The 27,385-nt window shown below is 40.1% G+C and overlaps 1 protein-coding gene across 6 annotated transcripts in view; it reads left to right on the top strand.

Annotated features, from left to right (window-relative positions):
* The window catches only part of znf512b (zinc finger protein 512B), a 38,558-nt gene extending 12,117 nt beyond the window's left edge, over positions 1-26,441 (top strand). For 3 of the 6 annotated variants that reach the window (XM_042491535.2, XM_088082075.1, XM_088082077.1), the window contains 15 exons: positions 3,824-3,903; positions 4,060-4,188; positions 5,714-5,889; positions 6,002-6,279; positions 6,377-6,448; positions 8,588-8,722; positions 10,425-10,546; positions 12,546-12,638; positions 17,763-17,861; positions 18,442-18,693; positions 18,823-19,161; positions 19,749-19,850; positions 20,744-20,806; positions 21,526-21,624; positions 22,599-26,441. In XM_042491535.2, coding sequence (XP_042347469.1) covers positions 3,824-3,903; positions 4,060-4,188; positions 5,714-5,889; positions 6,002-6,279; positions 6,377-6,448; positions 8,588-8,722; positions 10,425-10,546; positions 12,546-12,638; positions 17,763-17,861; positions 18,442-18,693; positions 18,823-19,161; positions 19,749-19,850; positions 20,744-20,806; positions 21,526-21,624; positions 22,599-22,931 — 2,372 coding nt within the window. In that variant the 3' untranslated portion in view covers positions 22,932-26,441. The remainder of the gene's footprint in view (positions 1-3,823; positions 3,904-4,059; positions 4,189-5,713; positions 5,890-6,001; positions 6,280-6,376; positions 6,449-8,587; positions 8,723-10,424; positions 10,547-12,545; positions 12,639-17,762; positions 17,862-18,441; positions 18,694-18,822; positions 19,162-19,748; positions 19,851-20,743; positions 20,807-21,525; positions 21,625-22,598) is intronic. The other 3 variants (XM_088082078.1, XM_088082079.1, XM_088082076.1) reach the window with 2 other exon arrangements.
* The last annotated feature ends 944 nt before the right edge of the window (positions 26,442-27,385 follow it).

The following is a 27,385-nucleotide window of genomic DNA, read 5'->3' as shown; positions in this document are numbered from 1 at the left end:
GTCTGTTGAGATTGAGGAAGTAGTGATACCGTGTCTCCATGGTGTTGTGTCAGTGGTGAGTGTTGTTTGTATTTGTGTGCGCTGTCTTTCTCTAAACTACAGTATGTCTAAACCCTACTGTGCAGACACAGACAAAGGCTCCTGTGTGAGTGTTTGTCGAGGAAAACAAATGACTGTTGTGTACGCGCCCATGTGTGTGTGTGTTTGTGGGTAATGTGTGCACCCTTGCTATCAGGGGGAGCAGTTGCAGGCGTAGCTAGGAGAACTCAGAGGTTATTTGAGATCATTAGGCAGCTGCCAGCACTCCTGGGTCCTGACTCCTCTTTTCTTCTCTTCTCTTCTCTTCTCTTCTCTTCTCTTCTCTTCTCTTCTCTTCTCTTCTCTTCTCCTTTCTTTCCTCTCCTCTCCTCTCCTATCCTCTCTTATCCTCTCCTATCCTCTCCTCCTCTCTTCTGTCAGGGTTAACCAGTTCGGAGCAACAGTTGCAGACAGCTGGGAGCGAGTCATTCTCTGACATTAGTTGAACAGCTGTTTTATCCCCGTGGCCTGTGCTTGAGAACCGGGCTTTAGATTTGACACAATGGGCCTGCTTTGTTTCATACCAAGACAATGGTCGTGATTGCTGAGCGCCATAGTGCACTACCCGTAGTCAAAGCAAGCAAAGCAAAGTAGATACTGAACACATTTTTTTGTGTGTTTTGCATATTCCACCCCAGGAAAGACAAGTTTTATATTTCATTTTTACAGTTAAGTTTGCACCCGCAGCTGCACCTCCTCGGCTTGTGTGTGTACATGCCTATTTGCATTGTAGCCCTCTGTATGTGGGCCTAATTGTTCTGCTCGCTGGAAAGAGGCCTCTGATAGTGGTAACTAAGACAAGTGGATCTTATTCCCATAGCAACAAGAACATATCTTTCCCAAGAGCAGAATTCATTAATTATGCCTTTCTTTTACAAGACCTTTATTTTCTAAGACAGGAATTAGAATGCATGCTCAATTTCCTCCTCAACACAAGAGCTGCACCGCCGACTGCATCACCTCCCCAGCTGCTACCCAGACAGCTAATAGAGAAATGCTCTGTCGCCTGGAGAATATTAATACACTCATATCTATGCACGCACATCACACTTGCACACACTGGTAATGGTTTTGTGTACTTGTTTGTGTGTGCCTGTGTGCGCTTTTTTGTGCGTGTTTGCACCTTGTGTCATGAACTATTCCCAAACACAGCCAGCAATGCTGTGCTACTTTTCATTCAATCTTATTCAGCCTTGCCTTATTTTCTTTCTACCTTATTATTGTGAGACTGAAGTAAAAAATTACATATAATCCGTCGTCCTGTGTTTTTGCCTGAGTGAGAAACAAAAAGAAGACAAACGAGGGGAAAAGGGAAAGTTGACACTGTGTAATAAAACAGAGGGAAACGAGAAAAAGGGAGATCATGGCAGGTGAGGCACATTTTGTATACACTGACACAGAGAGATGTTTTTTTTAGGTCTGAGGCTATCCTTTAGCAGACACGAGCTGTTTTTGTATGTGCAACGATGGCAGGATGTCAATTCATTTATTTGATGAAAAATCCTCCAACCATTTCTATAATCCTGGTAGGCACACACAGTGCTCTGATCCAGTTTGGGATGCACCACAAATGAGCCGTACTAGGCATGTGTGCATCCTGCCGCTGCTTGTCAATGAGTTTGCAGGAGAAGAAAGCAGTTGGCAGACACAATGTCGTGTTCCTCAGCATGGGGAAGTGACACAAATTCAAAAGGGAGTCTATGCAAGACCACTGCTGCATTCCACTTCACAACAAAGGACTATCATCTTCACTTCAAGTAGCTTCCCTTTGACATTTTCTAGATCTGATATGACTGAATAGGCTCTTGCAGCACCTCTGTCTGCTGCTCGCCTTGTTTCTGCTGCCGCTCTCCGGTCTCACCAGATCAATGCAGGGGGAGTTGAGAGCACATGTAAAGATATATCACTCTGAAGAGCAGAGTACAGCCTCAGCTCCTACCTGCAGCACTGTCATTCAGTATTCTGCTTGGTCAGAGCAAGAAGTCATCTGCCTCTGCAATTCTCTCCTCTCTCCCTCAGCATCCTCTGCTTCCCTCTCCTCCCTTTGTCTCCCCCTCCCTCCTCTTCTTCCACATGCATACACTCATCCTCAGCTCTCCATCTTTCCTCCTGCTCTCAAGCAGCACTGTATAGAGGAAATAGAGTGCATGGCTGATAGTGCAGAGGTCTAATTGTAGCTGAGAAGCGTGCAGTAATGAGCCAGTGCACCGCCTTTCCTCTCCGAAGTTTTGCACGGAGGAAGATTGGGAAGGGTGTGTGGAGGGAGAGGAAGGGAAAGCCAGACATGAGGTGAGAAAGAGGGAAGCTGCTGTATGAGAGATGGGGGGAGAAAGCAATAGGGAGCAGAGAGAGAGCTGAGGCAGTCGGTCTGCTGTGTGCTGTGTCAGAGGTTCACACAGATGCTAGCGATTTATAGCTGATCTGTTTGGCTCAACAGAGGGCCTTTACCCACGCTGCCCTCTCTCCGAAACACACATTCACACACTCTCTTTCTTTGTTTATCTGACAGTCACACCTAACATTTAGCTGTATATATTTTTTCGGTCAAATGTGTTCGTGCCCACATTTTGTTTAAATATTACCAAGAAAGCCACCTAAAACTCTGTAGACTACCTTGAGTGTTACTTTTACAACTTTGTATGGTTCTCTGCTCTATTATTATGGAGAAAATATGTTGTTAAATAAAATGATTTAGAAACTTTGGACCTTCAAACATGTCGAGAACCCCAACCTCAATCCGATAGCATGTTCAGGTAAAATGGGACAATCGTTTTTGTTTGTTGTTTAATTGTCCAGTGATTTATTCATTGAATCATAATATAACTTGTGGCAATTCATTAACAAATTATTAAATTATTAAAAAAAACTTTTCTGTCATGCTGTCCTCATTCTTTTGTTGTCTGTTTCATTAGTGGCATATTTTCTACAATGGACTTGCATTTGTGTGTAAAAAATATGGCTAATTCTGGAGTATTGTGGTGGACATGGACTCACAGAATCATATTTAATATTTTAAAGTGATAAAAATAATTAAAATGTCTGGAATGTGAAAGGGTTGTAATTTTACGGCACCTTGTAACCTAAAAACATGCTAGTTTTACTTCAGAAAAATGTCCCATTTTAGCAGAATTATTTTGTCCCATACTACCTGAATGCATCAAATACTCACTCAAACTTTCCCATAAAAAATTAAAGAGTTTAGTGAAAATATTTTGATTATAAGTCAAATATTTAGTAAAAAGCAGAAACCAACAACCATTATGTTGTTATACCCTTACTGTTTTTGCTGCAGTACTCTTATTACCAACATGAGAAAAATCAACATGCCACATGGCTTTCCTTGCAGGTTCTTGGACTAGGTTTTTTTTCACTCGTTGTCTGGCCCATACTGGTTATATCAAACCAATAAAAATAAATTTTTTGATTGTTAATCACAAATTTTTTGAAACAACATAAGAACATGTTTGTTGACTGGCTGCTAATATTTAAAGAGCCCAAGATGTAAAACCTTATTTGTCCCATTTTACCTGATTTCCCACATTACCTGACGTCACCCCGCAGCCCCCATTGAGGGATTTTGGATGCTTGAAAGGGGTATTTTACTGAAGTTTGTGTAGCTCTGTGAAATGTCAAAATCATGTAGAAGTTGTAATATAAAAATATAATTAATTAATGTTTCCTTTCCATGAATATGAAGAAGTCCTCTGTGCTAGCTCAGAAATGGTTTTCTCTCTCATTCTACCAGGTCCAGTGTGTGATGAACCAGCAGAGGGGAAGAGGAAAGGTCGCCCTAAAGCAGAAGTGCAGGAACTGAGAAGCATCCCTGTGAGTATCCCTCTTTGAACTGAGTGGGTGTTTGAAGTGGGCTCCATTTTTCTCCTGCACAGAGTAGGCAGCTCCCCATGAATATGCACGATATACAGTACAGTATAGCGATAATCCTTGCATGTATTGAACTCTCTCTTCCTCACCCCTGAGCAGGCCCATATGATAGTACAATGGAAGGAAGAGTTTAAGCGCCGCTCCAGGGTTAAGTGTCCGTGTTCAGGCTGCTGGTTAGAGTTTCCCAGCATCTATGGCGTCAAGTACCACTATCAACGCTGCCAGGGGGTGAGTCACTAACCTCTGTTCTTTCCTGCTATGCGGCTATTTACACCTTCAGAGCAGACTTAACAGTGAATCACAGTAAAAGCTTTAAGAGAAGGATCATGGCAGGCTGTGATAAATTACAGTCAGGGTTTAAAACTTCCAGATAGCTTATAATGCCCACACCTCAAAAACTAAGTGATTTTTGTATATAGACCAGACTTGTATTGTCTCATTGCCAAGGCTGCACCCCCTTTTGGGGGAAAGAAATTATGCTATGAGAAATAAGAAAATGCCCCAAAGCTGTGTAGCATTAACCAAGACCTTCACACTGAGATTTGAGGCGCATAAGATTTGTAAATATTCATGTCAGTGTGGTAAATTGCCAAATAATGTTGGTGACAGTTCCAAATGACGTATAGCCAATGTTAGCTTGAGTAGGAGGCAGTTGCAGTACAGTCACAGAGAATACTGGCATCAGACTGTTGTCTCCAACTAAATCTCAGCCTATAGTGTTAGATAAAACAGTTGGCTATAAACAGGTTCGTTATTTACAGACAACACTTAGCCTAATGATACCTGGTGATTTAATCAAATATGTATAGATGTCCAAATAAGCAATATCCAACTATTGTGTGGGTCACTGATCCACTTGAACAAGGAAGACTGAAGGGTAAAGACTGTATAACTAATGGATGTAGCTTTCGTGACGTCACCCACTGGTTTGTGGACTGCCATTGTGAAGCCTCGAGTTCGGCATTTTCTGTTGTTTGGAGCTAGAAGTTGCCATGTTTGGACAAGAGGTTGGAGCTGTGGGGAAATGAGTGGTGGATCTGATTCATGGACTGTAATGACGACTGCAAACAGCTTGTCACTGAAGTCGCCTTCCCTTAAATATGCGTAACTTTGGGCCCTAATAAAATTCAATGGGTGAGTTATGCAAGCGTTCACCCCCCATACAGTTGTCATAAATGATGAAATAAGCCATAAGCTAAAAAACACTTTTTGTACTAGGCTGTAAACATGTTAATTTCTGCTGTAAATGAACATGTTCACACATTTGGGCATTATAATATGAATGTCTGTGTGGATTTACTCAGTTTTGGAGCCAGCCTCAAGTGACCACTTGGTGAACTGCAGTTTTCGGCACTTCTGTATTGACTTCATTAATCAGCCTCTGCCTCTTGGGTATTGCCAACACTGGAGTTCAGGCAAAGCCCCAAAACAGTTACAAGACATGTCCATAAAATATTAGTTTGTTTAACAAAAAGTAGATGTATACAACATATGTGCCTAAATTATAATCCAAACATGTCAAATTGCATTGACATTTAGATAACTTCAGTTTTCCATCCCCCAAAAATGGGTGTGGCCTTTTGCCCATCACCCAGTTATACCGTCTGGTCTGTACATGAGCTTTTGGGTTGTTTCAAGAGCCTGTGATTTGTCATCCAAATGTTTCCAATAACAGCTCCCGACTGTCATTTCATTTTGCGTAGGGAGGGAGCTCCCTCTAAATCCCCTCTCCTCATGTCTGTGTTTGTACCAGGCCACCGTAACCGAGAAGCTGAGTCATGGCTGTCCCTACTGTGAGGCAGTGTTTGCCACAAAGGTTCGCCTGCAGAAGCACAAGCTGTGGAACCACCCAGACAGAGTTAGTATGGAGCCCAAGGACGAGCAGACGAAGCTTCAAAAGACCCCTGTCAAGTCCAGTACCAAGAAAAGGTGACTTGGATTTAAGAGCTCACATTCCCATCCACACTGACCTACATACTGGTGTTAATAACGTCATAATGCTGACTGTCCAAAACTGTCCTTCCTCGGTCTGTGACTTCAGGCCCATGGAGAACAGTCCCCCCTCTCCAATGTTCTTCAAAGTGAAAAAGACCCACGAGGTGTCCACGCCCTCTCAGAACGGGGAGCTGGCCTACCAGAAGAGCGAGAGGAAACAGCACAGTCACAGCCAGCCTTCACCGCTGATTCACCAGTCCCAGCCAGTCCAGCCTCAGTCCCAGCAGTCCCACAGCACGTCGTCTGACGCGGGGGGCAGTGAAAGTGAAGGAGGCAGCCTTCCACCTTCTTTCCCTGATGAAGACCCAGAGCGAATGAAGCACAGTAAGATTACAGCAAATCTTGTAAAAGACAACATATTTCCTTTTTCTGCTTTTATTTGTTTGACCATTCCTTGCCCTGTGTTTTTCTCTTGAGCCAGGACGGAAGCAGAAAACGCCCAAGAAGTTCACTGGAGAGCAGCCTTCTATATCTGGAACATTCGGATTGAAAGGTAAATACAGAAATTTCTCTCAGGCCAAATCCACACTAATAGTTTTTTTTTTAACAAACAACTATTGCTACATATACACCTATCATCCATGCCACTGTAGCCCCTTGTAGTAGCACCTTGAAGTGAGATCTTTTGAAATGCTGCTGACTCTGGTTTAATTTGAAAAAACTGGAGTCATGTTGTAGCCGGACAGGCAGAAACAGACTTTTGGAAACACTGGAGCAGACGCCAAAGTTCACTTCCCGATTGTGTCTTCTTCATCACAGTGTGTCAAAACATTGTAACTAGGCCTACGTAGTTTTGTTGATTTCAATTTTTCCAAATGAGTAATGTTACTCATTTCCCAGTATCATTGTTTCCTCCGGCAACTGATAATGCTCCCAGTACCTCTCTAATGTGTTGCTAGATTTGCCTTGCAACAGCTCTGTTTTCTGTTGCCTTGACCCCCTTACACCTCGCTCCCACACAATTTTACTTTGTGTCTGCATTTCTAGTATATGGAGTACACCCGTAGAGTTCATTGCAAAGAAATGCATCTCTATATGGATAGAAATGCTACAGCAGAAATGACAGAAAAGTTCATTTTGAGTGTTTTTTCACTGTCTGTCTGACACAAACAGGACTGATTCTACATAGCAACAAATAATTGAGGAAGTTGGGTTGTCAGGTGTGTAATATTTGTGAAATATTTTGTTGAAAGACATATGCTATATACATGCACATGCACATAGCTAGCATGCTACCAATGTTAGCAAGCTAAAAACACCTTCGGCATTTCTCTTTTCACACACAATGTATAAATTGAGCTCTATTACATTAATCAATCTGTCAGCTAATTTGTTTTTATGCTAACTTACTTTGGCACAGTGCATACTGTCTATCCAAAAGCTGCCACAAAAGGTGGAGTTTGCAAACATGTTGGAGATCACATCGGAATAAATTCACCTCCTGCTGACTCGCAGACATACCCAGGGCTGTTTGGAAACACGGTGTTATGCTTCTGTGTTACTTTCAATAACAGTTCCACCTGGTTGTTGGTCCTAGCGTAGAAATCTCTGGTCTTACATTTCACCATCTCCGCAGTATTTTTTGTAAACAAGCAACCCACTGCAGAGTAGACAATCTGCTTCCTGTTTACATTAGCAAGTGTATGTCTTGTTTACATGAATGGTCATGTGATTCAGGTGCTCTTTCGGGCATGTTGGTATGGGTGGAGATGGTTTCTGAAACTGTGCTAAAAGGCTTGTGTGTACAGAGAACGTGTTAGTTTAAAATGCCATTTGAAATGAAGACGTTTTAGTGAGGATGTAGCCTCACTTCACCCTGTTGTTGATGGTAAAAGATGTTTTCTGATGAATACATGCACAAAACAATCAAACAATACTGTGCGGCAATCTCCAGTGGGGTGATATTAATAAGTGAATAAAGGAAGTTCGGAAGAGATTGTTAGGATGAGCAGGCTGATTCATCATTGATTACTGACAATACAGCAGGCCACATGATGATGATTCACCTAGTAATGAAAACCATGGGAGGACACACTGTATGCACCACAGCTTGGAAAGCGGTATGAAGACTGTGGGTTGTGGCTCGTTCAAAACAACTTGACAACAGCGTGTGATTGGCTGCGCAAGTTATTATGAATGCTCCCTGCTGCTGCTGATCAATGGTGCTGGTCTTTCAACAGTGCTAATGTAACCGTAGAGGTGTTTTAATATTCGAAATAATGAATCACTGCCTCACACACATCACATACGCACAGCTTTTCCAGTATCTCTCTCTTTCTGAAAATGTTCAGTGACTCATATAGCATACACAGGGCTGTTAACAACTTATCATCACTTATCAGACAATCCATCCACAGTTTGCAGGACTGCTCTCTCTTGCTCTCTTTCAGTCACTGATTCAGTATAACTCACAACAACCTCCTTTTCTCAGTTTCTACCTCTTTTTTATTTTTTATATCTAGTATCAACTTTCCTCTTATTAGCATTTCTCTTGTTCAGCACTGTCCTCCAGCTGTCCTCCTCCTCCTGTCTGCTTGTATCACTCACTTTACCTTGAATATGTTCAATGGGAGTATTAATTACTAACACCACTGTGTGTGTCTCTCTATGTGTGTTTGTGTGTTTGTTGTAGGTATGACTAAGGTGGAGGAGAAGCTGAAGGCGGGCCGTGTGAAGAGATCGGAGGGGAGTGGGTTCAATGAGGAGCCTCAGAGAAGACCTTCTTCAAGTCAGTCCTCTAAGAAAGATCCAGCTACAACTAGTTCTGGTGAATAACTGGATATTTTTTTAAAGCCTTAAAAAAGATACATAGTAAACATCACAAAATTGTGGGGTGAATGATATGGCCAAAATCTTCATACACAGTGTATGCAATTTAATTTAATGTTATCAATATATGATACAGTCATGGTTCTGTAAACTAAATTAAGAAATGGTTTAAAGCAACCGTACATCATAACATTTCATTAATTTACTCTTTTATTTGTAATTTCTACACAAAAAAAACAAACCAAGCCAACCAAAACTGCCTCACAAGCAACACTTGAATAAAAAACAAAAGACTCAAAACACTAAAACTAAACCTCATAGCGACTTCAAGGTTCCTGAGAACAATAAGTTAGTGTTACAAATTTCTGTATTTACAACTTCACTCTCCTCCATTTCTGCCTGAATCAATTTACCTTGCAAGGCAGCAAGATCACGTGAGAATCAGAAGATCACATGAGATCACACAAGAATCATAGCCTTGTTAATGTGTTATTTCTCCTCTACTCTGTCTATTACGGTATAAGGTACAACCCTGTGTAAAGGTGAGCACATGCACAATGGGAGTTCTTGTTGTTATGGCGGTCTTAGATTCCTAGCGGTGCATCAATTAAAAGTTTGTTAACTTGTGTTCATTAGAAGTAACAGGCTTCCTTAAATAGCCCTACCGGTAGAAACAGTATTGCCAAATCTCCATTGGTGGACATATTTCTACCATTGCGTGGTTTATCCTGTCATATTGTGCAACCCTACAAAGTAGTGATATAGTGCTACAGCTAGTGATTTTATACCGACATTTTCAATTATTTGTTTATTCAATCAATCAATCATTTTGTGTGTAAAATGTTAGAAAATATAGGAAAAAGCCCATCACAATGCCCTAGAGCCCAGCAGGATGTCTTTACAATGATATGAAACAGAGAACAGCAGCTACTACTCACATTTAAAAATTGGGAAATGAATTTTTGGCATTTAAATAACATAAATTATAATTTTTGTCATTAAAATTGTTGTAAGTCTATTTTTTTGCAGACTGTCATCTGTCGTCTTAATTGACTAATTGTTACCACACTCTTTTGATATTTGTCTAAGTTAATAACCAAATAAGACTGTGAATTAGATTAAGCATGTAGCACCATCTTTTGGTACCTGAACATGACAACACTTGGTGCTTGGTTTGTTCTGTGAACAGAAGTATTGAGGTTGGATGCCCAGCCACCTTGGCCTATGTGCACACTCTGAGGTCTCACAAGTGAAGAACAATAACATAAAAATCAAGATGACGTGATATTTGCTGGATGCCCTGGCTGAGTTTCTGATTCAAAGGCTGAAACTTCATGGCAAACAAAGAACTTGAAACAATTTAGCTTTTAACAAAGTGTTTGATTTATTATTTTGTCAAATTATTAATACATGTGTTAAGGAAATTGCTAATAACAGATACAATAAACCGTGGCATGGTAATAATTACAAAATAACCCCGTCCAGATGATCAGTAACCTCTGTTTAGGTTTGAGGTCTGGGAATCAAGCTGTAAGTGATTATTTTCTATCACATCATATTATCAAATGCTAACAAGTAAGACAAAGAAACAGCAATGCTAAGTACACAAATGGAAATGTTACCCATAAGGACACAGGGTCAGTAATATTTGATTAGCTAACTGACTATAGAGAGTAATACTGTTTCCATGTGTTTCTTAGGTGCTGACACCCAATGGCAGCGAGCAATCCATGAGCGAGGTGAAGTGATGTGTCCCACCTGCTCCATCGTCACCAGGAAAACAATCCATGGTCTCAAGAAACACATGGAGATATGCCAGAAGGTCAGTTGGCAATACAGCTGTCCATCAGACTAGGAGTGGGGCGGGTGTGTGTGCTGTCACAACCTCAGATAGAGCTGTGCAAGTGAAAAAAATGTTTGTTTTTGGTTTTTTTTTATCAAACAAGTTAATACTATTCTGAGATAACTCCACAGTACAGGCTTGCTTTCACATCTGCTTCTGGTGGAGCTTGGCTGCTGAAAATTTAAATGAGATCTTAATGACATTAATATCAAACTATCGTGTAATATCTGCTGAATGCTGTGGGTTAGCAGTGCAGTTGGGAAGAAGTCTATGGTGTTGTTTAAATCAGGATCCTGTGTAGCATTTGATACTATGTCAGAGTCCTGCACAGGTTCTGATTTTCAAGACCTGCTCCTGAATCAGAATCATGATGTGCAATACTGCACACACCACGCCAACCACGCATATGATCATTTCGTTCCACACCCTGACCCAACCCACTGACACAAGATCTGTGGCCCCTCATGAAACCGCAAATCCTAAAATAACCATGCGCTCTTAGTATAATGTGATTAGGCAGCACATTTAAAGTGATCATTTTGGGACATTTTTCTACATGAAGATATTACATTTTTTAACAAAGGTAAATACAATTTATTCATATATTTTAGCTTGTTTTAATCTAGCTGATTCATTTATGTATTCTTCTTTTCTCATAATATTGAGCAGCACATCTCCACAGTTAACATACCTTTTAGTAATGCACCTGGCTGAAGTGGCTCTCATTTTACAGAAGGCACAGAAGATGGAGATGACACAGCCGTCAGAGGATTAACATTACATTAACATTAAAACATTAAGTTATGATTATTATAATTTTATTTTAATATATTAATCATCCATCATCTGTGATCCAGCATGCTTCTTCTCTTTTTCACTCAGAACCGATCCCAGAAATTAAAATAATACAAAATACCACCCATGAATCACCTTTTTTGCAGGTCACCCACAGGCTACCTGCAGGTACCCAACTCGATGCAGCACTCTGCACGATGCAAAAGACACAATGTTTTAATCTGCATGGACATCCCCAGCAGACAATTTGCTCAACGCCTCAGTGGAACACATATATTTTATCAACAAAAACCATATTGACAAAACTTGTGTATCACAATTATTATTAAATGTTTTTTTTCTGCCTGAGTATGAAATAAAGCTCTCTCAACCCAGAGCTGTAATTTCCACATTGGATTATGACTTTCACTACAACGTTATTAGATACGTCTCCCTGAGGACCCTATTGTGCAGAGTCTAGGGAGCCTTTACAGTAATGATATTGATTGGAAGGCTGGAGAAATAACATCAGGCAGTATCTCAGTACAGTAATCTCAACCAGTTTTTTCATGCAATATCCTTTAATCATCTGCTCTGATATCAGTCAAAATGGATCAACAGAGAGGGCACTGTGCACTTCTGCAATTCGTTTGCATTGCACTCAATTGTGGTCAATAGCAGTAATAAACAAGGTAAGAATGAAGCATGGAAGAAGTTCATCTAGATACATTATATTGAGCTTTCCTGAGGACAAACCAGCTGTGAGTGGTGCAGGAGCCTCCAGGCCCTCAGAGAGACGTCTTCGTACAGCCATTTTAATGGCTCCTTGGCCCAGTGGTGCGTGTGACTCTATTAAAGTGACAGTCTGCCGTAAAGCAATGACAGAATCACCACATTACCGCTGGGTCACTCACCATCAAAACACCTCTGTCTCCAAATCAATACCAAGGCGAGGAGAGTAATCTACAAAAAGGAACACTTTGTGTTAAATTGGCTTTTCTGGTTCCCAAAGTTGCTTGATGTGGCCTTTGTCCTTTGTTGTGACCAAAACTGCGAAGTAATAACAAACTCTATTAGGTTACAGATGAAATGTTGCTGTATTGACAGAGCCAATAAAGACTATAGCCAGCAATAGTGGGTAACTTGTTAGTATCAGTTCACAGAAGTGTTATTTGATCCACTCTTTGGCCTTTAACCCTTGTAGCTCCAGGATGCCCTGAAGTGCCAGCAGTGCCACAAGCAGTTCAGGTCCAAGGCCGGCCTCAACTACCACACCATGGCTGAACACAGTACCAAGGTATATTCACACATGCACATGTATGATAATGCAGTTTCTAAAGCTTGCTTTTAAATTATGTTGTCCAAAACTGTCAATACACTGAATACCCAAAATGACTGTCAGCGGATTTTGATCTGTGGTCTTTTCAAGTATTTTGGATAGGGCTTCATAAATGGAGGACCAGTAACTCACAAACCCCGGGCAAAACAAGAATGTAAGAGCTATAGTGTTACAGGTGAATTCTTTCGTCTATGACAGAAAAAGGGTGGGGATCATTCTGTGTCCCCTCTTAAAATTCATAGGTTTTTGCAGCACTGAGAACACAGCGCAGGTGGAACTCGTCATGAGTTCTTTTTTTTCCTTAGCAGCAGTTTGTGGTGTTTGAGTTTAGGGGTGCAAAATTGATCTGTCGATACACTCAGAGCTGATCAGATCACATCGCTGGATGAGCTTTTAGACCTTTTAGACCCAGCAGAATGAACGGATTACGTTTCACTCTCAGGTGTAATGCATAAGTGAATGGTATATATATATATATATACATACATATATATATATATATATATATATATATATATATATATATATATATAGGAACAGTGCTCCTAATGAACAATACAGCTCCAAAAGTACAAAATCAAATGTGGTGGCAGATGTTGTCATGGTGGGCCACCACAGACAAATTAATGTGTTGGAAAACCCTAGGGATTTATGGAAATGTATCTCCTGTGGTTACAGGCCTAATCCCAAATCTGTGAATATCTAAAAATCTATCCCGATTATATCAGCTGATCATGTGAAGCAAAAATCAGTGGCTATGTACAGAACCTTAAATGAGACCTTCTGACACAAAACAAAGAAGGAGTCATTATAAAGTGAGTAGGGAAATGATGATGATTTGCTGCAGTCAGGCCACAGAGCAAACCAGTCTGCTAGCAAAAATGTTTCCACACTTGAGCCTGTATACATAAAGACTGACGGACTATGGGGGTGGTGTGGTATGATAGACATAGCTGAGTACAACAAGGCTGGGATGGATGTTTGTTGGCAGGAATCTCCCTCCACCTGCATCCAGACCAACATTGGTATAGGTTTGAAGCCGTTATGCCAAAGCTCTCAGTTACATGCCCAAAAGTATAACTGGAAATGGTGTTAAGAAATACCCCCAGTGATTGGGTCTTTGTAAAGATTACTTACAGATACGTGGTGGTTTCTCATACCAAATAAAGTCAGGGATAATCTCATTGAGATGTTTCTCTGACTCTCTTTTGAACTGATCTTTGCGCCCTTGTACATCACTCAGTAGTACAAATGAGAATGCTTTGGGGACTCGGAGAGCTAATGTTTCACCTCTGTCACACTGACCCACTGAACATGGTAGTTAGTTATTAGACACCACACCAAAGCACTACACCCATTCAGGTTGGTTGTGACACGCATTTGGGACTCTATGTATGGAAATCCACCGTACGCTGCTTCTAGTGTCAGCTTTCACTGTGGCTGGTGAGGGGTGTCCTGCATGTACATATGTACACATGTATGGATACATCTGCAGTCAAAAAACATTTCAAATTAGCTGTATTACACTTTATCTGTTGCACATTTATTGTCAACTGCTATCACTCTCTTAAAATCTGATCTCAGGGTTTGTAAATGATCATACATTTGAACTGGTGATGGTGATTGGTATTCCTGTCCTTGAAGTGCTCACATTTCTTTCTGCAGCTGTCTTAACTCTGACAGCAGAGAGCTTCATTAAGATATTATCATGACACTCCTGCATTAGAGCAATGGTACCGCTATGAAGTTTGCTGAATAATTCAACACTGCCTGTTTCAAAAAGTATCATGAAAGATTAATGAACGTATGTGCAACAAACTTTGTAGCATGTTTTTCTTTGAGCACATTTTCCGTTCGTATATGATATATGCGCACATGCATGTATATGTGTGTGTGTGTGTGTGTAAAGGGCTGTGGGTGTGTATTTTTGTCAGTTTAATAGTGATGATAGATGACTGTGCCATCTGCGGCAGCCAAGTTAAACTGTTTGATACCGCCATTTGTCTTCAGTCTGGACCTGTTGTGCTTTGACCTTATTGGCAGCTTTCCAGACCAGCAGAGCAAAAGAGAAACATTGTGTGTGTGTGTGTGTGTGTGTGTGTGTGTGTGTGTGTGTGTGTAAGATACTCGTCCTCTGCAAACTACTAAACTTCCCTGCAACATTTTTCAGATTAGATAATTAAAACTTTTGTGACAGGCTGTGCTGTCTGTGATTGTACTCTAGACTTGAGTAGCTGCTGATTAAAGAAGGCTTTCATCATTTGCAGGTTTGAGTTGTGTCATACTCTTTTTTTTCTTTCTATCTACAAGACAACTTTCATCAGCAGTAAATTCAAAAATCAAAGACCAGCAGATGGAATCAGAATCACAGAATCTCAAGACATACCCTCGGCCCTCTTTGCATTAAGATAGACATTTTTACTTTGTTTTACAAAAGGCCCATTGCTTTTCTAGTGTGATGTCTGTACGTTTAGTTTAGTTTAGTTTAGATTTGTTTCGTTTTGTTTCATGGCAATTTATTTTAGTCCTTGTGAACAATTTTCAAAGAGGAATGCACATAGTAAAGAATAAATTACATCAAGGCATTAAAAAAAGACAAATGGAAAATCAACAACAAAAAAAGGCTGAACACACTGACACTTAACCTTATCATGCATTCATTTTATTAAGTAGCATATTGTAACGAGAAACTCATATACTACCACGTTTAAGTCAAACAAAACAAAAATCAGAAGACAGAATTATACCTAGTTAACAGTATGAAACATGCAATTAATTGTTGTTTAATTATTGCTGTGCGTTCTGGCTCATGTTTTTGACATTTTATATGTATTCTTCTGTATTTTGTAGTGTTGACACAATACTGTAATTTTTTAAGTTGTTACAATACCTACCTAATACCTAAAATATCAATATTTGGTACCATTTACAATACCACAGGGAACAACTGAGATTGATGGTTTACATTTTAACGTTTTATTAAAAGATACATCTTACAAGGCTATAACATGACAATGATGTTTTGTCTTTTCTAGAACAGCAGCATGACTGCAGTCTAGACGAACAATAACTAAAACTTACCAACTCTAAAGAAAACAATATTTTGCTTGCAGTATTGCACATGACAAAAGTCTCAGACCATATTTAGTTGTGTATGGCCATACTAAAAAAGAGAAAAGTCTTTTCTTTGCATTTAACAAAAAGCTGCATTATTATGGTAACATTGTGAGAGTGATCCTCATTTACACAGATCCACAAAAACAACAAACACTGTAGTATGCATGCCAGGCCAGTAGTTGGCGGTGTCATTTTGTAGTTACACACCACAGAAAAACACTACGTGCATGCACAAAGCGTGGCTGTGATGTCACCGTTCTCACAGGATCCAAGCGTTGTTGCTTTGCGCAGCGACAGAAGGTTTAGCATTTTCAAAAGATTACACTCTGGACACCGGTTTCAAAAGTTCTGGTTTCAGGCCCGCAAAACGCTGCTGTCGTGTGAAATAAAAGCCAAACCATAACAAAAGTTTAAAGTTTCATGCAAGAGCCGTTGCAGTGTAAATGGCCCCTGAGACTTTCACACATTCAAAATACAATTAAGTGCAACTAAAAAACAAAACAAAGCTCTCCTACAAAAGCCTATGTGCAACTTGTGCAATGAGAGCAGAAGATAGCACTGTGAGTGAGTGATATAAGAGGTGGAGCTGGGGGGGCACTGCATTGGTGTGTGTGTCATATCACTGGTGGAAGGAAGGCCGAGCTAGAAAGTAGTTTCCAAAGCAGTACAGCTTGTATTGATACTGCGGAAAATCAGTAATGAAACCATTTCAATTATTCAGGGTCAATATGTATCAATAAATTGATATTTCCATACACTGATATGTTGATGATTCCATTCAGATGTATTCAACAAAACAAGGACAAAGGAGTTTTTCTTGGTGTACAGATTTATACTAGGTTTCCTTTGTGGCTACAGTACACAGCAAGTGCTGATTGGTTTGGTCACCTGAGGACATATTATATATACAGAGGTGTTGTTCCTGTAAATACGGTGACATATTGTATTTTCTGTTGGTACCGTAACTTTAAATTGGTATAGAAGTGTGTTTATATTCCAGGAACTGTAAAATACATTTTACAGACTGACTTTACTTCTTTTTCATGCTACTTTTGTTATTAGTTGTATCACTTTTAATGTTGCTGGTTGAATGACTATTTGTGCTAAATCTGTTATGGATTTCTCTATTTCTATGTGAAGCAGTTTGCACTTGAGTCTTGTATAAGCAACGCTATGAAGTTTGATGTGATTTGGCGTTTGCGCTAACCCAGAGTCCAGTGTGTTGTCAGTGCGGTCACGTTGCACAGCCCCAGTGCTGTGTGGGAAAACACAGAGGGCTGACAGAAGGACAGGGGTCACCTACTGAGTTTGACCTTGATGTTGGCTGCTGGGATACTGCCGCCTCTTCACTCACTCCTCTTTCTCCCGTGCTTGCTCTTTTGCTCCCTCTCTGTCTCTGATAGAGGCATTAAGAATACATGCTGATGTAGTTTCATGTTTTTTTTTTCCTGCCAGTGTAAATCAATGGCTGAGCTGGTGTCTGTTCTCTCACCCGCGGGCTCGACTTAAATTTAGTTGAAGTAGTGAGTGCTCTGGCAGTATGTTGTCTCCTTACCTTTCCAGAAAGCTGAGGTTGTGTCTCAGTCTTCTCTTTTTTTTTCTTGTGTGTTAACACATGAGAAAACACATGAAGTTTGCTCCACTGGGATTCCTCAGTAAGTCCACACTATCCAGTCCCCTGCACTTCTCTGCTTTCTTCTCCCTGGCAGCCCTGCCATCTGTTGTTCTGGTCTTGGCTGGGGTTTGGCACCAGCCAACACTCGAGTGAAAACATGGGTTTGACAGTTGTCATAAACATGCCTTGAGTAACAGCCTCACCATGAAACCGTTTAATGATCCTGGCACAGTGTGAACACCCGAGATGGAAAACACATTTTCATCACCGTATTTTTTATAATGTCAGGAGGGAGGGGGAGGTGTTGTGATGGGACACACTTATGTGTCGTTGTGTTTGTTCCCCCTCAGCCCTCGGGGAGCGAAGGCCAGACGGGCGACAAGCACGAGGAGAGGGAAAGGCTGCGCCGAGTGCTCAAACAGATGGGACGAATCAAGTGTCCTAGTGAGGTATGCACTCCGTCTTTTTTCCTGTGTCCCTTTCTCTTTTCCTTTCTCTCAGTCTTTGCCACTCTTGCTTTACTTGTGTCCTTCATTTCCATTTGTCCAACTTTTCTGTCTTTCATGTCACATTTTCCTCTCTCCTCATCTGCCAGTTTTGATTTTGTTTCTCCCTTTTCCTCAGGCTCTTCTTTTTGTGTCTGCCTCCTTTTACCTCTCTCCCTCTTTTTTCCTTTATGCCTTGTTCTTGACATGTTGCCCAAAACCACATCAACACTCTGCTTCCCATTACTCACACTAGAGTGCAAAAGGCACAGAGAGGAAGAGAAAGAGCTGCAAAAAATAGACTCTCTGCTGTGACATGTCCTCACACTGAAAAATGAGCGGTTTCCTCCTGTTTTCTCCGTCTTTTTTAACAGCCACCACAAAATACTGACCAATTGCAGTAATTCTGTTCCATTAAACCTACATGTCGTTCCACTTAACCCAGTTTCCTGCTTAATATGTGTTTCATTCTGTCTCATTTCTGTCACTGGCTTCATACGATCATAAAAACATAATGTGTGCAAACACACATACACATGTACAGGGCTGTTCAGCCCACTTTTCCAGCCTGATGGGCTACCAGTACCACCAGAAACGTTGTGGGAGAGAGTTCTCTGACGATGAGAGGCCTGTGTTTCTGTGCCAGCAATGTGGAAAAACCTACCGTTCCAAGGCTGGCAGAGACTACCATGCGCGGACCGAACACTCCCCGACTATCACCACCACCATGACAGCCACCACCAACAACAACAGGGACATTATCACTGACACCAACAACAACACCGGCAAAGAGCGGGTAAGTGATTATTTTAGCTGACAAGCTTTTTTTTTTTTGTTTCTCACTGTTTGACAGCATTTTTACTAGATTTTACTGTAACAAGTGAAAACATTTTCCACTCAAAGAAGTGTCCCACTGCTTCCCCAGGTGGTCTCTGAGGAGTCTCCATCAGTAGGCAAGAAGGAGCAAAGCCAGTCGGAGAAGAAAGATTGGCAGGAGAAAGCACCATCCGGCCAGCCGAAGGAGAAGGAGAGAGACGCTAGAGACAGGGACTGGGAAATGGAAGAGAGGGAGCGAGTAAAGGAAAAAGCAGCGCAGAATGTGAGCCAGGGTGATGACTTTGAACGGACCCCCAGTGGCAGAGTGCGGCGCCGGTCAGCCCAGGTGGCAGTGTTCCACCTGCAGGAGATAGCAGAGGATGAGCTGGCCAAAGACTGGGGCACAAAGCGCCGCATCAAGGATGACCTGGTGCCCGACAGCAAGAGGGTGAGGACAGAGAGGGGATGCTTTAAGCACACATGATCTGCATAGTAGATATACATACATGCACATTGCTGCTGTCAGGCGCAAACCTCCTATCTCTAAAATCGCTATTTTTCAGGAATTAGAAAAAACACTGTATTTTTAAAATAATCTGATGGAGGTTTAGTCACAAACTTTTGTAAATACATTTCATTGGTTGAGAAATAGTAAAACCCACTAATAGATGAAGAGGGGGACCAACAGAAGTAATTTCTGAAAAAAAATTAAAATAATGAAATGCGGAGATAAGAGGTTTGCCCCCGACAGTGACATTATACACCTTACACATATGCAAACCTTTTGGTCTGGATATAGGTACTGTGTGCTGAAAGGAGTCGTCACAAGTATAAGCACACAGGCACATGCAGAAGCACAAACAGGGTTGCACACGCATCAGACCAAACCTTTCCATAAATATGCTTCACAAAAACACCAGTAAATGGTAAAAAAAAACAAACTGGATAAATATACTACCTTGTCTCTCTTTTTTATTAAAATTGTAACACTACCTGATTTGATAAACTGATATAAATGTCCTCTTCTGTGTGTAGTTAAACTACACTCGTCCTGGCCTCCCAAACTTCAGCCCAGAGCTACTAGAGACCTGGAAGAGCCAAGTCAAGGAGAAGGGCTTCATCTGCTGCACCAATGAAGTAAGAACAGGGAGTGGTTTAATATGACAATATATACAGAAAATAACTTTGCATATTTGAAATAAACAAAATTAAATTCTTTGAAGTGGGGGTTCTTATCCATTTATTCCCCCCTAGATTGGAGAAGCAGGCACGAGTGCCACCACATAAGCTAAACAATGTACAACTGTTGATGGAAGCAACAGTAAAATGTGTTTTAACAAATTTTTTAAAACATCCCACCTAAAAATTCAGTCAAATAGTATAAATGTATGCTATACTGACAATATTTTCACTACTTTACCTTGACACCAACAGCCCCTTTAGACAGTGAAGGTATTCAAGGCTTCCATTAATGTTTCCGTCAAAGTCACCAGACTTTATTGACAAAAACAGTAATTTTAGCTCGCTGAACACAGGAGCTGCCAGTCAACTGCTGGCTTAATCAGTTAGTTTGTGTCACTTTGTGACTTTGGTGAATCCAAACTAGCCCTTTTAAACGCCAAACTCACACAATAACACAAACAAAATAACTAATTGAGGCAGCAGTTAAACAGCAGTCCCTGTTTTCAGGTATGGTAAATTACTTTATTTCCCAGTGGAGTCTGGCTTTGAAGAGAGCATAGTTAACAGCTTCAGTTCCCCATTACAAGTTGCTGTCTGAAGACAAGGTAAAGTGGTGAAACTTTTTTACATACAGGGTACACCTAATATGATATGATATAGGAAAGTCTTTTTTTTAGTTGTATGTATTAAACTAACTACGGATAGTGTCTCATAAAACCCCTCTGGAACATATCCACACTATCCCTTTAATAATGAGTACTAGGTTTGTAATAATTAGGCTCTTAATTTCACAGAAATATTGACTGAGTGAGTTTGTTCACTTTGTGTTTGTCTATCTTTTGTCTCAGAACTGTGAAGCTGTCTATTCCAGTGTATCAGGACTGAAAGCCCACCTTGCCAACTGCAGCCAGGTACCGCCAACCTCATTTGTCTCTGTAGATACTGTAGTAAAAACAAGAATACACACAGACACATGCAATTCCCACAGAGTTTTAACCCACATTCACACTTGAGTTCATAGCCAGGTCAGGATTGTTTATGCTGTCATCATCACTTCTATTTTTTGTTTAATCAGCCTTTATATGTGTTTGTGAAGTGCTTTGCTTCTGCAACCTGCTTGTCTCAGAGAAAACAGCTTAATACAACACAGCACTACAATAAGTATGAACAGCAAAAAAGAACAATTCAAAGACAAGTAAGTCAGATGAAACTGGTGGGAATGAAAGCCTATAAAAAATGGAAATACAAGAACTGCATCATTTGTATCTTCTAAATAGTGTTTATTTAGAGGAATTTTAAAGAACTTTTACAGACTTTCCAAATGCAAAAAAAGAAAACTGTTGAAAAATGTGGTATTGTTGCATAAACACTTAATTGCAATGCAACCTAAAAAGTATGAAAAAAATATTTACTACAGGAATGCATGTAATAATTTAGAACTTCTGGTGTTGATCAATACCTAAAGACTGGAATGTAACAGGTGAGATGGGGTTGTTGCAAATAATGGCTCCAACATGGATTTAACATGCATGTTTTGCTATAGCCACTGTTTTAAACTGAATAACATGCACATGTACTACTGTGTGTGTGTGTGTGTGTGTGTGTGTGTGTGTGTGTGTGTGTGTTGCAGGGTGGTGGAGAACTGGGAAAGTACACTTGTCTTATCTGTCAAAAGGAGTTTAGCTCAGAGAGCGGTGTGAAGTACCACATCAGCAAGACACACTCACAGGTGAGTTAATCTCAGTGTAAAGCAACTGCTATATTAATTTGTCCGCCTGCTGTCAGGGAGAAGAAAGCATTTATCTTAAGTACATTCTCATATGCAGTATTTTTATTTCCGTTAACATTCAGCAAAAAAAAGTTGGTATATAGATCTTGTGATAACAAGGTGTTGTGCCTATGTTTTGCAAACAAGGGCTTAACTTGTGGGAACAAGTTTATAGAGATCTTGTCGGTACATTATACTTATCTTGTTCCCTCAAATACAGTGTCTTTAACACAGTCATTTCTAAGGTTGATAACTACATTTAGTTCCTACAAAATAACAACTTTTTCCCACAATATAAAAGCTCAATGCCACAAAGTTGCACCCACCAACCACATTACCAAGCAGAAGGAAGCGTGCATCTACTGCTAGCTCACCTTGCACCACTGAGCTAGCTAATGTTACAGCCGAGGAAGACGTCATTAATGTTTACATTTTGCACTGTCAGAAGCACGAGTTTCTCCTCCATGATGCACGCTTCCTTCTATGGTTGGTGGACGTAGTTTGGTGAAACTGCTCACAACAAGGTCTGTGGATTATCTTGAATAACTGGGTCATGATTTCTGTTTTTCTGATTGCTGTTGAGTTTTTAAAATGTAATTTTTGGTGATTTTAGCACCACAAGCAGAGTGCCATCGATATTTGAGAGAAGGCAGGCATCTTGTAAGAGCCATTTGATCACATTATTCATACTTGGTCAAAATGTTTGTGTACATTGCATTATCTTCAACACTCAGCAACTCACACCAAATCAGCCTAAATTGATAAATAGCACTACAGATAAAAAGAACTCTCCCTTTAAAACCTTAAACAGTTACCGTCTTATGGGACTCAAGGGGCTCTATATTGCTGTATTCAAACACGATGGTTTGTCTCACTAACTACAGTAGAAAAGTTTTACAGTTATATGTTCCTGACAGTGTGTTTTATCGCCGTAGAACTGGTTTCGTGCAGCAGCCAGTCAAGTGGTCTCCAGTAGCAAAAGTAAAGCGCCGGAGAACAATGGGATCAAAGCTGAGGTGAGGAACGGTGCCACCACTGGTAAGAAGAGGGGCCGCAAACCCAAAGAGCGCCCCCTTGTGGTTACACCTATTCTTACAAAAACTGAAGCACCAACCACTACTCAAAACTCAACCCCTGCCGTGACCCCTTCACAGTCCCCCACCCGAATCCCCGACCCAACGGACAGTGCTACTTCAGGCCAAATCAGACAGCCCATCCCCTCCGCCGCCAGACGAAGCAAACCCAAGAGGCTGTCGTTGTCAGAGTAGCTCTGCTTTTGTCCGACCCAGGAGCCAGAGAGGATGCTTACTGTAAATGTTGTGCCAGGAAGCTAAAAGACCTTTCTAACTCTGCAAGGACTTGGCACTGAGAAGAAAGTTAAAACAACCAGTAAGAAGTTAAACCTTTAGTACAGACTTTTTGAAATCCCAGAGTTAATGTGTCTACTGTTGCAAACAATACTCATGTAACAGTAGTGTTTTATTTCTCCATTCCACTTTTGTCTCCTTTTTAAGGCACACATTTCAGTTTCTGTACTCACAGCAGGGGCGTCAGTAGAAATCAAAGATAAAATCCTGACTTCCACACAGATAGCATTTTCTAAACAGAGGTAGTATTCCAAACAGAGTGATTCTCTCTACAATATTCATGTTGTGTTTGAGAGGTTTTAAAAAGGATATTCTATTAGCATGGTGAAGTCATTTAATGATAGCTAGTGTTTTCACATTTTTTTCCACAGATATACTGTACTGTGTACATAAACAATATCTATATCTATATATCTATATACTCAAAGCAATGATGCCATCTGTCATTTTAAAGCCTGACACGTCCAATTGGATCATAAGCAGTCAGAATTTTTGCAGTGTGTGCTGTAGTGCAATGTTGTTTTAAACTTTTTTTTTTCCTGGTTTTACATTTTTTTTCATGTTTCAAGTAAGCAAATGTCATATAAGCTAAAATGTTGGTCAGTTGTTAATCATATTCCACTCAGTTTTTCCTATATGGCTACCACTCCAGTGACATTTATTTTTATTTTATCTGCATCACATGACGGTGAAAGGTTTCTGCTTTGATGACCACAAGTAAGTGTCAAAAGATTCCACAATTCTTTTACACTGAAGTTATTAATAAGCAGAATACCCCCAAAAACGATTGTTTGAGATTTCCATCTATAATTTAATACCTTATAAGGCATTGTTGAATTGATTTTGAACACAAAAAAACTTGAAGCATCCTGTCTAAAATAGGACTGGCAAAGCTAAATGTTGGACAGAGCGATGAATTTTGTGTGAAGCTTGTTGCACCGTTGCAGCACAATCAAATGATGTGACACCATTTTAAAGGAGGCCATATTTTGGCTCCTGCTTTAGCTTGAATCAAAGAGCTGTGGAGAGAATATCTTTTATAGAGAGGTTGAGGGAAATAATCTTTTATTAAACAGAAAAATTGCAAATGAAGATTCACTTATAATTATGTATATGAATTAATTCCTGGATGCTCAAAGTTATTGCCTTGCACTTTAACCCTTAACCCCTCTCGCTCCCCTCTTGTATTTTTGCACTCGAGGAGTATTGAACCTAACCTAGTGGCTGTCGGGCACAGGAGCGGGAATATTTCACTCTGATGAAAAATTAAACTAGAAAAAAGCAAAATTTCACTTTAATGAGCAGCATGGTTAACTCTTTATAGATAGTATCTGTAATGCAACATGACCGCATAATTATGACACAAAGCCATAACTGGTCTTGTTGAATTTTAAGGCTGCTCCTCCACTTCTTAATGTTAGTTTAGCTTCAGATTTAAAAAAAAATCCATTATTATTATAAAAATCTAAAATGTGTGCAATCAGAGAATATTTTCACTTTAACAAAGTAGATACTTGAATCCACAGTTATATTAACAATTTGAGCAAATGAAAAATCCATAAATGTTTGATTTATATTTGGAAGCTATGACCGTAAAAATAACGACTTGCTTGCTTAAAAAAAAAAAAAGATCGTAAATCTATTTTATATTCTCTTGTGTGTATTTACCCATATAGCAATCTGATAGCTTTGGATAAAGTTGTGATGTGGGGATATTCTGGTAAGATAATAAGGGTGCTTTTACTTGCCACTCTACCTTAAGGACCTGATACAACTCAGTGAGTCCATTAATCCATCCTGCCATTTTCTCCTTACTGGCAAGTCGTCTGAATTTTTGCACCAACAAATGTCATCATTAAAATCAAGCACTGATGTCAGTGGAACATTTTCAAGAAGCGTTGAATTTGAAATGTGTGTGTCCCAGGTGGTGTCATCCCTACGCTGTGACCTTTTATATTGTAAAGCAAAGATTTGAGCTGAATTCCTCCATTATTAATCAACTGATGGAGTTTATTCAGGTGGGGGTGATTATGCATGTGTCTGTCTCTGTTAGCCGGATGGACCTTTATCTTCTATCCAACTGACGGAGTGGATAAGTTAGACAAGCACTGATCGGTCCTCGGACCCTTTCGATATGAGCAGTCCAGACCTGTGTGTGTGTGTGTGTGTGTGTGTGTGTGTGTGTGTGTGTGTGTGTGTGTGCGCGCGCGCGTGTATGTGTGTACAAAACAGTTAGCACCTTTGTAATGACTGGATGTCAGATATGGTAACACTTTTCGTTGAGTGTTATGCCGTGGCACAGAATCAGTTCATCAGCTGCTTGTTACTCGTTTCATTAATAACGTCACATTGACCGTGTTTACCTGACAAGCTTTGGTGTTGCAATATGATAGTTAGGCACTGCTTTTAACAGTGGGTATTTTATATTTTATCACACCCTTTACTATCTGTCTTCCTACGATGTGGAGAACACATATCTATCCCGCAGTGTGAGCTAACTGCAACATCTTTAGAAAGTACAGCAATACACCATATTTAGCTGGTTTTGTTGGCTTGCTGATAATTTTGATATTGATGTGTCTTCTCGAAATTGTATGGTTTTTTTCACTCCCCGACTTTTATTTGTTTGCTTTGAAAATGCTTTTTACATATTATGAAATCTTAAAAAAAAAAGGTTGAAAAAATTTGTAGACCACAAAGAACATTGTAGGCCTATGTGTCGGCATACACTGTTATTTTATCCATTTTGATGATGCACATAAATTGATCTTTTTTTTCAGTACACAATGACAAACACATTGAGAGAGTCCTTTATTATTATCTATAAAATATGGGACAACAAGGCATATGTATGTGTGTTTGTTTCTGTATTTAGTGCACTTACTATACCATGAAATAGGCTTGAAATAGGAGTGTTGTTGGAGCTTTCTAGTTACCCTGACTGTGTGTGGTGTGACTTTTGTACCTGGGGAAACAGCAGGCTCAAGCGTCTTCCCTTTGTCAGCAATGTTATTTCCAAAACCAAGGTTAATCCCTAGAAATCCCCCTAGACAGCCTGAGAATTTTACCCTTTTATTTGGACAACAGTGGTCCGTTTTGTATGCTACCTACTTCAAAAGCAGGAAAATGGGATCCGCCTCTGTTGTTGGGGCCATTGTGATGAAACCGTCGAGATCGTTTGAAGAGATGATGTTGTAGCTCATAACTGGTTATGATACAGAGGTAACGGGTGAAAAGAGACTAATGATGTATTAAAGATTTCCATATCTGAAATTAAGCTGTATAGAACCTAACATAGGAGGCATCGACACCTCCTTTGAGTCTGAACTGTTACAATTTTTCTCCCAAACTTGTTGTATTACCTGTGCATTAGTATCCCTAAAATAATTAATAAAAGTTTGTTGACTAAAATTGTGTCACCTGTGTCAACTCTGAACTTCTGATAGCTGTCAATGGATGCAATAGACATCACAGTGAACAGTTTGACTCATCAAACACAGGTGTGCCTCATAAAGGCAGTACTCCTCTGTGCCACTTTCAGGATCCTGTTAAGTGCATGCTGGCTCACTCCCACACCTAAATGGAAACAAGCCATCATTGATTAAACAACACCTGTGATGTTCCTGCTACAACATATCCAGTTGTCAAACGTGTAAAGGGCTTTTTGCTAAAATGTAAATTATATTCATTAAAATTTTGCCTTTTTCCAGTGTTAAGAGTGTGTGAGGTATTTGACAATTTCATGTTGCTTTTTATCATCCCAGTATAGGATTTGTTACAATTTAGACTACAACTGCAATTTAACACCAGTATCTATTTGGTGTCTATTATTGTGCTATTTTAGTTGAAACTGACTTTTGATTGAAGATCAACTGCGTAAGATTTAGGGGGATTTAGTGGCAGATAGCAGTGAGGATTGCAGATTACAACTAGTAGAAACATCTCCTGGTTCCCTCAGTGTTTATTGTTTTTGGAGGTTTTCACAGGAAGCCGATTTAGCCGCAGAGGTCTGTTTCTCTCCAAAACAAACAGACCTGGTGAGTAAAACTGGTAAAAACACTGAATGAAACAGCGTCACAAAAAATCTGTGTATTTTAGTTACTTTCGTTACCAAGGGGCTAACCATGATGACAGACGCAAAAATGCAAATGGCCCTGTTAAGAGCCTGTGTGTGGTTTGTCCATTCTGGGCTACTGTAGAAACATGGTGGTGCAACATGGCCATCTCCGTAGATGAGGACCTGTTCCATCCATAGATAAAAACAGCTTATTTTCAGAAAACAAAAACACTACAATTCTTATTTTCAAGTGATTTTACACAAAGAACAACCCATACTTATGTTTCATTTCTGCCAA

This window comes from Plectropomus leopardus, chromosome 9 (genome assembly GCF_026936395.1).
Source record: "Plectropomus leopardus strain MGB_pleo_1.0 chromosome 9, ASM2693639v1, whole genome shotgun sequence".
NCBI lineage: Eukaryota > Metazoa > Chordata > Actinopteri > Perciformes > Serranidae > Plectropomus > Plectropomus leopardus.
The sequence above is the reverse complement of the archived record's forward strand: the minus strand, read 5'-3'. Positions and strand labels throughout refer to the sequence as shown.